The 12,127-nt window shown below is 40.8% G+C and overlaps 1 protein-coding gene across 10 annotated transcripts in view; it reads right to left on the bottom strand.

Annotated features, from left to right (window-relative positions):
* The window catches only part of EHBP1 (EH domain binding protein 1), a 452,470-nt gene that overhangs the window by 55,873 nt on the left and 384,470 nt on the right, over positions 1–12,127 (bottom strand). For 7 of the 10 annotated variants that reach the window (XM_019516608.1, XM_019516607.1, XM_019516605.1 and 4 more), the window contains one exon: positions 4,283–4,396. The exons of the other annotated variants lie outside the window; for them this stretch is intronic. In XM_019516608.1, coding sequence (XP_019372153.1) covers positions 4,283–4,396 — 114 coding nt within the window. The remainder of the gene's footprint in view (positions 1–4,282; positions 4,397–12,127) is intronic. 10 annotated transcript variants of the gene reach the window in all.

Here is a 12,127-nt window from a genome sequence, read left to right on the forward strand (position 1 = left end):
AACATCACAGCCTTGTAACTACAGTACTACATAGGTGGTAGGGCTGTGTAAAATTTTGGTCCCTGATTCGATTTGGCGGAGATCCAGCCCAATTCGGTGGCCTAATCTCCAAATCCGAATCGAATCAGAGGACCCTTTAATCTCTCCAAATTGAATCGGAGAGATTCAGAAAAATTTGGACATGGGCACAGCTTTAAATGTTTCTTCTACACACCTCTAGGTAACAGGCGGCTTGTGAACACTGCGATGCTGGGGTGGATGGAGCATCCCACAGGAGTGTTGGGGTCTCCCCAGCATGCTCGGCACCAGATGCAGAAGTGGACCAGAAGCACTTCCAGTTCACTTCCAGGTCTTCCAGGGAGTGTGCTGCCCCCCGCTTCCCCCCAGCTTGGGCAGACGTGGGGGCAGTGAGCTTTCCAGCAGAGATGGAACTGGATCGGAAGTACGTGGTCCGCCAAGCATGTGGACAGCCCCCCCGCACTCCTGTGGGATGCTCCATCCGCCCCAGCGTCGCAGCGTTTACGAGCCACGCTGGTACCTTGAGGTATGTAGAAAAAACATTTAAAGCTGTGAATATATCCGAATCACTGATTCTCCGGATCAGCATCGAATCTTTAGATTTGGACTCAGCCAAATAGAATCAGGGATAGTGATCTGAATCAACAAATTGAATCACTGTCCCTGATTTGGGCCAAATCCGAATTGAATAGGGCCTGCTTTGCACACCCCTAATAGGTAGTTGTCTAGTAATGAGGTATGATAAGTTATGAAATATAGGGCACATCTACACAAGACACATTAATGTGCATTATCTTATTTTAATGTGCATTACGGGAACATGTCTACACATGTGCGTCCTTAATGCACACTAAAAATGGCAAAATCAGGGTAATCACACATAAATTTGATACCTGCAAATGCAGGTATCAAATTTAGGCACAATTTCCATATTTTCGTGCATATAGCCCACCCCCATGTATAACCTGCGGAAAATTGTATTTTTGTAAAATAGACCGTGTATTCTCCACACCCAGGTATTCCCCGCACCCCGAGACATGGCTGCAAGCACGGGCTCTGCTGAGCTTGAGGGCTCTGCAGGGGAGGGGAGGGATGAGGAGCTGCGAGCTGTGAGCCCTGCTCCCTGCCGCCGCTGCCAGCCACACTCTCACTGCCCACCTGCAGCCTCCCCCCAAGACATGGCCTCAAGTGTGGGCTCTGCTGGGCACGGCTGCTGGAGCCAGAGCCCGCAGCCAGGGATGGGTCTATGCTGTTCTAAAGACTCTGCATAGCCCGCACCCATCTGTCAAGTTTGTAAAAACGTGTATAGCCCGCGGACTATATGCGCGAAAATACAGTAGTTAAAGTGCATTAACACATGAGTAGACGCGACCTGGCAGTAACTTTAGTGCTGGGTCTGCACAGCCACTAGGGGCACATGGCAGAGCTGCAGGGACTTGGCACTAACTTTAAGTGCCAACTCTCTGGACAGGCACACACCTGACAAAAATTGCTTAATGCGCATTCAATTCAGTTGCACTTAAATGCATGCTTAAATCCACGTACCCATAGTGGAGTAAGCAATAGAATAAAACTTTACTACTATTCCACAAAAGCGCTTGATCCAATACCCAGATGTTCAGACTTCAACAGGCTTCAAATCAGAGCCATATATATACAATACTACAGAATTTCACTTCTTGTTAATGATTATTAGACTCTGTGTACTATATAGTTTTTTTTGGATTTGAGAGGTAGTCATATACATACATAAACACATACAGACGTATTACATATGTATACATAACAGATATATAAAGATGTATAAAACAGGATGTATTACAGCTCTGTGAGGTAAAACTGGGGGAGGACAGGAGTGGCACTCTCTGAGCAGGAGTCCTTGGGTATATTATGCAAGCACAGTGGTGCTTGGGATGAGCATGCTAAAGAATAGCAGTTTCTACACATATTCAACTGCTGCAGCATGCACCTCTTTCACTGCAGTCCACTATGCAATGTGAAAGAAAATGGAGCTATGCCCACAACTCAACTTCCCAGACTTGGAGCACAGTTGACAGTGTTGACTAAAATACTCATGATGTGCTTACAACCAAATTAAGTCTGTGTGCAGCAGTACCATCTTGGGATAGCTTCTAGCTAAGACAGCAGGAGTATGTGTATCTAGGAAGTTATGCACCCTGGGGAGTGGTGATGGTTGGAGTAGTGATGGTGGCTAGGCTGGTGATAGTGGCTGCCATTCCTGTGCTTACAGAGGCATCTATGGCTGGTGCCCCAGCTGCCCACCCCTAGTTATGCTTATGACGGATAGCTCTTCCCTCCTCTGGCCCACTCATGCAGGTTGTCCATAATTCACATGCATGCACATATGCACATAAACTCCATGCAATAATCAGAATGCAGCTCACATTTTATAAAGCACACAGTAGCGCATGGGAGCAGCATTAGTTAAAAAACATTGATGCAATATTTAAAATCAACAATGTCCAATTTTTTTCAAAATAAATGTTTTGAAAAGTTCCCTTTTTCCTCCTCTGTGGATTGTGCTTAACATTCTACAGGAAGAAATGGGATTCAGCAGGTGACAAATTCATTAATCCAGTCAGTGATGATTCCAAACAACAAATTCAGTTACACATTTGCCTTTAGATACTTAAAAAGACTTGGGGCAGCTGGTGTAATCTGTCAGATTTCCATGGAAGCCAATGTGCAATTGATTTGTATAATGGCATGGTAATATTCTGTGTATTATTTGCCATCCCATTTCTTCTTTGTTTTAACATTTTGAGCATTTTTTTCAATGACTGTTGCATATATTCTGCTTCACAATGATGCCCTGACCTGCAACTAGTGCATTTTTCCATGGTAAGCACAAAGATAAATATTCATTTCCTTCTTGCCTATTTCTCCCAAGTATAAACCAGCATCTACTGGAAAATCTGTTGATAGGTTTCTATTAAATATCAGCTTAGCCCAAACACTGGAAACATTAGATATATCTCCTACATAGAAAATATCAAATTGGAAAAGATTATGATTCAAGCATATTAAGGTTGAAAATTAGCCTGCTATGAATCCCATACTGAAGTTGTTACTAATTGTTGCTTCATCTGAAAATAGCAGATTCACCCTACCCAAGAAATGACCAGGTTACATATGCAACTGACTGTAAACAACACAGTGTGTGGCTGTATATGTAAACTTAAGCTAATATGTACATTAAGTTTAATGAACACTGGGTTACATCCAGTCATTATGGGGAGAATTCAAGTCAGAAGATGCCATGTGAAGGAGGCTTAGGGCACTTCCTTGGACAGCCCTGTTCCTGGCACTGCTATGCATGGGCTCCATTATCTTAAGCTAAAACGATGACTACAAAGGGCGAAATAAACAGCTCAGAAATGCACCATAATGTAGGGGTGCCATATTACTAACTGTGCCCCCTTTCCTTACTCCATTAGTAGCAGACAGGGTGTACAGATTACAAGCCTCTGCCAGGGCTCTACGCCACTGCAGAATCATCTTTGTACTGAGAAGTTTTTCAGTCCATGTCTGTGCATGGTGCAGGATTTCCAAATATTTCTAGACAGCTGGGGGTTATCCTCATAAGAAATCATTACTACTTGGCCAGCTTGTGGAGTTCTAGAATAATACAGATGAAAACTGGTATTAAAAATTGTTATGTGAACTATGTAAAGCACCTCGAGCTAAGACTATCCTGGTTTACACTTCATGCACTCACAAACAGAGGGAACTCAGTGGGAATAAGTACAGCAGAATTTGGTCTCTTGCTATATAGGATGAATGATACAGAGTTTTAAAAATATTATACACATAAAGGAACAGTGATCAATAGAACAAAAGAATAATAATCCCAGATCACTGAGCACCTGGGACCAGATTTCTCATGTAATCCTTTCACACTTTTTAACATACAAACTTGCCTAGTTTTGCTGATTGTGGAATCAATGCCAGGTCATTTCTCTGGGTTCTAGAGAAACAGAACCCTTTCTTAAGCTTTCCATCTCAGGCAAATGGGAACAGACACTGACATTTACCACTCTGCAATATTCCTTTTGTTGCTGATTTTAAAATTTGAACCAACAGTAAACAGCAGCCCAAATGATTCACAGAAGTGAAGCTGCTTAAGGGTTAAAAGGTCTGAAATTACAAAGTTTGGCTAACGTTACAAAAGAGAGAGATATATTGATACAGATGATGAAGAGTTAGTCATGCAAAATATACAAAACACGGTTATTTTAATTACCAGAAGAATCAAGGTCATTTTCTAGGTTAGTAAGTTCATCACCACCTTCTGTAACAGAGCATTCAGGAACTTCCTCATTAGTATCTATTTCAATATTATCATCCTCATCCTCATCTGTAGGAACATGTAGTATTAAAGTTAGTACCTGCTTTGTACACGTACCACACCAGTAAAACATTAGTGTTTTAGTGGCACTTAAGTGCAGCTTGAACACAAAATGCAGTCATGTCCTCAGCCCCAATGAAGTTTCAGTTTTTTCACAACATTTAGATTTTTAAACTGATGTAATTCAGAACACAGAGACAGTTGGCCAAAGCAGAGGTGATGGGTGCACAATCATGGCAGAATTTAGCCTCAGGGAAAATATTCAACTTCACAGATCTGACCAACGTTGAAAAACACATGAGGTTTTCCTTTCAAACCTCTGCATTTTAACAGGCTGTCTGTGAATCACCTCCCTCTTACAACAATTCTTGGATGATATAAAATACATTATTTGTCATAACCACGTACACATATAGAAAACTGTATTGCTGTGTCACAGCACCAGTTTGAATAGTGAGGATTGCTTGCAAGGTATGGAGACTTTTAATAAATAAAATAATCTTCACTGTACTTTGCACTTCTTTAGGACTTTCCACTGAGCATGTCAAAGCAGCTTACAACCATGACCTATGCATTAACCCTGTAACAACCCTTTGAAGTAGGTGAATATTATCATTCATGTTTTGCATGTTGGCTAAACCAAAGCATAGGAAGGCAGGGTAACTTGAGGAAGATCAAGTGAGAAGTGCTACTGTGGAGAATAGAATCCAGGAATTCTCACTTTCTTGATGCTACTAAGAGATAATATATAAGCATACTTTACAAAACAGTACGCTTGTTAAAGCTAGTTAACACCTTCAAAATGCTTAGTCACATTTTATTTAATTCTTTCTAGTTTCTATCATTTCAAGGAAAGACTTTTACTGATCATACACTGCTATGTGAGAAAATGATCAAGGACTGGTAAGAGAACAGGATGGGGAGAAATGGAGCAGTGGAATAAATATTATTTAAAATATGGGAATTTGGATTGGTACATTATCGGGACCTAACCCATAGCACCCAAAACCTTGCCTCTGAGTACCCAAAGATTGGCAAGTTTGGGTTTGGATCTGTGCCATAAGTCTGATCCAGCTCTGGAGGGGACTTTCTGAATTTTGGGGAAATTTGACCCTCAGTAGTGGTAGCAGTTTACTTACCGTTTTTTCTAATGTGATACAGTAAACTTAACAATAACATTATATGTAATATAATAATAAAAGTACATAATTTGTGGTTATTGTGGTTATCAGTGAAAGCATACAATACAATGACATAGTCTATCAATTTAAACAAGAGTACAATCAAACATAATACAGGATGATACATAAAAATAAATAAAATGAAGTAATATATCAGAATAAAAAAATTAAAAACAGAGACCTCTATTGGATTTGGCACATTCTTTGTGCAAGTAGCATAAACACACCTACACAATACAGGACAGGCTGTAAGTTCTTAGCAAGGAGCCAATTATTTTTTTCATCATTAGCTCATTACTTAACATTTTCCACTACTGGAGATACCCATTCCCCTCATTTTGTGACAAGACTACAAATAGTGATTTAGGCTGCCTATCTCATTCTTCCCACAGGAACATAACCTGTTCAAGTGTGGGGTCTGACAGCCCCTTCCCATGATGACTGCTGATCTCATTAGAATGAACCACAATCTCATAATAACCTCTTGTGTTTTGGTTTTGTACTTCACATAGATGGGTTTCTAGGCCAAAAGAGTTCTTTATTAATTTCAGAAAAGGGGAAGTCTGAGAACATCTCACTGCCTGCATATCTGTCTGTATGCTGGTGTCTTTAATTCTTAAATTGATAACTTGTTTTAAATATGGGTATAACTTGTTGGGTTGTATTGTTAGTGTTTTAACTATGGATATAACTTGTATGGGTATAACAAATAACTTGTTTTAAACTGTCACCACATTTCCCAGGCATTTGTCTGGTGGAGAGTATAAATGTTATTTAGCCATCAAGATAAGGGTTTATTTGGAAGAGAAGAGGCTTCTAATATGACTTCTTAAGGCACCTGACAAGATACAAACCCTAATTTTTATCCAATCATTTAGAGTTCTTAATTGAGCTACAGTGTAGCTCTCATGAGTCCCCGCTGTCATAGAGTTTGGTAGAGATAAAAGCTACCTTAAAAAGTAAATAGATTTTTTTTCTATTTTAGAATGAACTACAAAGTCAGCACTACACAGTTCCCCTCCATACAATAAAACAAACTCTACCTTAGCTCTACAGACCTTTAGTGCTACCAGTATCACCCTTCTACGATCTTACTGTAAAAGGCTCAAACTCCGCCCGAGGCTTGTTTTGCTTTAATGTTTACATTTTCTACATGTTTATTCCATCTTAGATTTTTATTAAAGGTATTTAAATGAGGCATTTTATTGAGGTATTTAAATAAGGACACCACCTCTAATTTATTTTTCTGTAGAAATCTTGTTTCTTTTGTTTCCAAAAACCAATACCTTGGATTTAGCGGTTTTGAGCGTCTATACATGTGCTCGGCAGGCTGAGGGGAACACGGACATGGGAAGGGGAGCTGCTTCAATTAGAACGACTCAGAGAGCCGTTCTAATTAAAGTGCCAAAAGCATCTCATGTATCAGCATCCCCACGCTTCAAAATGGCGGCAGAGGCACTTTATTTAAAGCTCATTGAACAAACTTTAAATAAAGCACCCCCACTGCCATTTTGAAGCATGGGGACACTGATACACAGGATGCAGAGGCTGGTTGGAGCATCGTAATTACCACACACCAGCAGAATTGATTAACTGAGTCTGCTCTGACATGCTGTAATAACAGTGTTGATTTTCAAGGTATGCAAGACGCAGCATATTATTGAAAAGCATCTAACAACCTCTGCAGGCCTATCTGGGATTCTGACACTAACAGTGCATCCTCTGCATAAAGCAAGAGAAGGACAGAATCCTTCTATATTGTGGGTGCGTGGCATTGATGCCCTGTTAGTATTTGTTAGATCATTTAGGAATAGGTTAAAAAGTAGCAGAGCAAGAAGACTTCCTTGCTATATACCTATCTTAGTTTAGAAACTACTGGAGAAGGCATCACCAATTCCATAACACACCCTAGATGCTGTATTTGAATAGTAAGCAATGATTAACTGTGGGAGAGCTTTATGACTGATGCTACTGCCAGTTTATTCCATAATTTAGTTGCCCTATGCAGTCAAAAGCTCCCTTTAGATCTATGAAGGGTATGTATAAATTATTTTGTTTTTTCATATATTTTGATGCCAGGTAATACAGCACTAAGCGTTGGCCCATACAAGAATAGCCTTCACTGAAACCAGACTGCTTTTCTCCCAGAACACTATTTTTAGAGATCCATGTTTATAGATAAGAGCGTAAGCGTCTCAAATATTTTGACTGGAATACGCATGAGACTAATGGGACAATATGCTGCAGGATAGGACCTCTTGTGACTTTTTTTTAAAGATTGGGGCTATTATATTTTCATTCCAATACTTAGGATAACTGCCTTGTTAAATTATTATGTTAAACATTTTGACAAAATTGTAGACCACGAATCAATACATTTCTTGAAAATTTGTGGGGGGAAGAAAATGAAGGCGGAGGGAGGGAGGCTTTCCACAACTCAAGAAGGATATATGTATGATCTGGCGTGAGTTTCAGAGGCAAGGTAATGACTGCTTGTGATTTAACGGATAACATTTCCTTCAGGAAACAGCCACCACTTCCCTCACAAGCTGAGAGTAAGTGACCCTCAATATGAATTTTGCAACTCAGGTCTGCTCTACCAGCAACAGAGCTAGTAAAGATTTCCATGACGGTACCCAGACTACAACTCCTTATTTCTCCTACCTGTGCATCTGCAAAATCACTACAATTTCTATTCTTTAGTTCACCCTGTTTATTTTTACCAGTCCTTTTCCTTCTAACCCACCTGGGCTCATATTTTCTTTTTAGATCGGTGATTTTCAACCTGTGGTCTGTGGAACCCTGGGGGGTCTGCAGACTATGTCTAATGGGTCTGTGAAAAATTACTATGATCAATCAAAAATATGTGATTACCCATGCTTACAATTTAAAGGGGTGTGCACCTCTGTTTGAAATTTCCAAAGTGGTCTGCACCTCCATTAAAAATTTTTTAGGAATCCGCAAATGAAAAAAGGTTGAAAACCACTGCTTTAGATAATCAATACATTCAATAATGATGCGCTTAGTGGAGGTTTTCTGATAAAAAGTGTGGTTCCTGCAGTGACGGAGTGGAGCAAAGCATTCTGGAATACATCAGCATGTCTACCTGAGGCACTAAGCTATTTCAGTATTTTATCCAATGACTGTTTAATGCAAAATGCATACATGGCCCTTGGAAAAGGACTCAGAACCTAAGTCTCTGCTCCCAGATGAATGCTCTAATTGGTAGGCTACACCCATGCTTCCCTTTCACTCCGTCTCTTCTGTTCCACTTTATGTGGATTTTTTTTTGCAGTGGCACAACTTCAACAGAAAGGTGCCCTCAACTCAGTGTAGTTTATAAAGCATATAGCCTGGCTCAGGAGTGAACAACATAGATCAGTAGGAGGCACACAACCTGCCTAATTCTTTATTAAACAACTTTATTAAATGAGAAAGGATTTGAAAAGAAAAGTGGCGAGTCCTCTGTCCTCTGTTCATGGCATTTGGTTAACCTGTACATGAGCCTCAGTGCACAATCTAGTCTGCTGCTTGCAAACATGCTTAGGACTTGTATCTCATTAGAGCAGATCCCACTAGTGGCAGCCCTCTTTTGGAGAGTGCCCCTTACAAGTGGCCCTCAACACAATTTCAGCTGTGTAGTTGTATAAGTGGTAGGGCACCTTCTTGCAAGGTGTATGACGTAGATTTTAACTCCCTCTGCTTGAAGAAGGTATTGAAGTTAGGTCTCCCACAACCTGGCTGAACAATTTAGCCACTGAGCTACTGTGTAAGGGGAAGCCCTCCCCTCACCTCACCCACAACTACACACTCTCACCCACCCAAAGTGGCTGAAGCTTCTGTGTTCTGTATGGAGCTCAATACTGTAGATATGTGTAGGGATGCTATGAGAAAACCTATTAATCAGGACCCTCAGAAGACTCAGGCAGAAGAATATCTACTTTGAGGATCCTAATTAAGCTGATGCTTGAGACAGGGGCTGAATTGTTCAGCCTTGACAAGATAGCAGCTAATATAGATATGGGCAGAACCAGAACTTTTTTGACCAGTAAAGTTCCCTGGGTGCCTACTCAGAAATACCTATGGGTCCAGAGCAGGGGTTTTGAGGATTGCATATTTGGACTGAAGTGCCTAAATTTTACCGAAGTCCCATTTCAGCAAGCAATACTGTTTACTTCATCCTCAGGTAAATAAGTGGATGAAAGGAGAGATGCTAAGTTATACCAGAAACAATATTATTGGTAATGACCTTAATGTGGCTGGAGTTATACAGTTTTATATAGTTTTTTACATATATACATTATACAGTTTCTGCCCCCATTTAAGGTTGGATATCTGGGTTTACACTCTGGTCTCAAATTATTTTTGAGTCACCAGTGAGGCATGTGAATGAAACCAAAGGGAATGTCCAAAGCAGCAGGAAGTGCAGACAGACAATGAAAAAATGAGCTGAAAATGGACTGAGAGCTAAAAAGATATTAGAAAGATTTTAGAAAGATTTTAAAGTGGCAGCAGCAATAGAATGTGCCGCTGTCTTGAAGCAGGGGCGATTGATATATGTTGCTGTGCTTCCTCAAAGAGTGTCTCTTCTTTTTCTCATCAGTGCTTTCAAGATGAGTCTCAAGTCCCCTGTCATATCTCCTTGGAAATTCTGTAGCACTAAATACAAAGTATCCTATAATGCAACTTGGAAATTAAAGTGGCAGACTGCAAGGTATCTGAGTTGGAAAACAGTAAGGAGCGATTTTTAGAAAGGTACTGGGATGGCACAGAACTAAAAAGGTTGTTGAGTGAAGTGGAAGAAGAAAACAGAGGGTGTATACTGGAGGAGAGAAGCCACATCTGTTTTTCCGTATACAGTAAACATGCGCTAGACCTAGCCTGGTCTGTAATTTGAGGAGCTCCCTATCAAGTCACCAAGAATATCAGCATTCAGCAAGTCAGTCATTCAGCAAACTATTCAGAGATTCAAACAATCAAAAGTAGAAAGAAAAATAATTTATTTGAAGGTATTTAGGGTTTGGGATACTACGTGAATGCTTGTATTGCCTTAAATGACCTTCTTTTTCTTTATGTGTAAGACATACATGCCAGATACTGTGTTTAAATCAAGGGCAGCTACTTTTGATACTAAAGGAGCAAAAATGTTGAATTCATGGGACATTTCCACCTCTAATCACAGTATTTTGTTACCTGCAAAGTCCCCTGATGACTTGACCCAATACAGTTTTGTTTCAAGTCAGTAAACTTGAGAGGAGAATGTGATTATCATGACACTGCTACTCTGAAAAGTTTACTTTAATAAAAGGCTAATATTATTTAAATAATCCCAAAGGGCTTCAAATATTGCTCAAAACTAATGGTATTTTTAAAAAACCTTCTTCAGGTTTTGCAAGTCACAAGTTTTTCTCATGTAATAATAATGTAAGTTTGTTTGGGGAGTATGTTACAAGAATTTGCAATTATACCTGATAAAAGTAACAATGGGATAAAGAGATAATAGTTTTCTTTTATGAAAAGAACAAATTAGTGGTGTGAAAAGTTTGAGGTACTTAGTGTAAAATGAGGGTGCATACTTAGTGGAATAAAAAAATAAAGATCTGTGGACATGATTCCTTTTCAAATACATGGAAGTGGACCCAAGAAACAGACTGCACCTTAATCAACTTTTGAACAGAGCAAGCACAAACAGCATTTAGGGAGTAATGCCATAGTGGGTGCATCCACACATGCAGGCATGTGCACTTACAGCAGCACAAATTTGAGCTGGGGACTTATGCCTCAGTGTATGTGTCCAGACATGTATTTTGGTGTGGGGCAAGTTGTGCCACCTGGGGAAAAATAAGCCTGCCCAGCTCCTCCCAGATCTGCAGCCAGGCTGAGCTAGAGCTTGGGGCCAGCACCAGAGCCTGTGGCCAAAACCTGCCCTGGCGAGCAGCTCAGGGCTACTTGCTCTCTACAGTTTCTGAGGCCCAGCTACTTGGTATCTGGGGACACTACCCCTTGTGCCAACTTGACTGCTGAGGCAGCCCTAACCTGGAGTGGCCCCTGCACCCTCTACCCACTGCAGCAGTCTGGAAGTGGGGGCTGCTTTCTGGCTATGACCTGCCACCACCTATGACAGCATCCACCCCCTTGGATTTGCAGCCCTAGGGCTGCATGCCTACCAGACCCGGATGGGGGCTCCCGCTTTGCCATCTGGCAGCTATCACCAGAAGATGTGCTCCTTGTGGTGGCCCGCTCTGAACTGTCAAAGTGTGTCCTCTTAGCCCCAACTGGCCAAGATGTCAGCTACCTCATCTTCCCTCCAGCTGGGTCCCCAGTGTTGGCCCTGGACAGGCTCCTCTGCACGGGTCTTGCCACTTGTCTCACCAGCAGAGATCCTGTAATTCCTGCTTATGAATTACAAATACTCTGATCAGAAACCCTAATTCTCCCATTAAAATACCCAAAATAGTATTCCTCAGCTATTAAAATGAAATGCCACTATATATACAGAGATCAGTTGGGCAATGTTTTATTGATATATTTATAAGTGTAAAGCAATTTGGAGGGGGAG

Source organism: Gavialis gangeticus, unplaced genomic scaffold (genome assembly GCF_001723915.1).
Source record: "Gavialis gangeticus isolate Ggan-Ray unplaced genomic scaffold, GavGan_comp1, whole genome shotgun sequence".
NCBI classification, from domain to species: domain Eukaryota; kingdom Metazoa; phylum Chordata; order Crocodylia; family Gavialidae; genus Gavialis; species Gavialis gangeticus.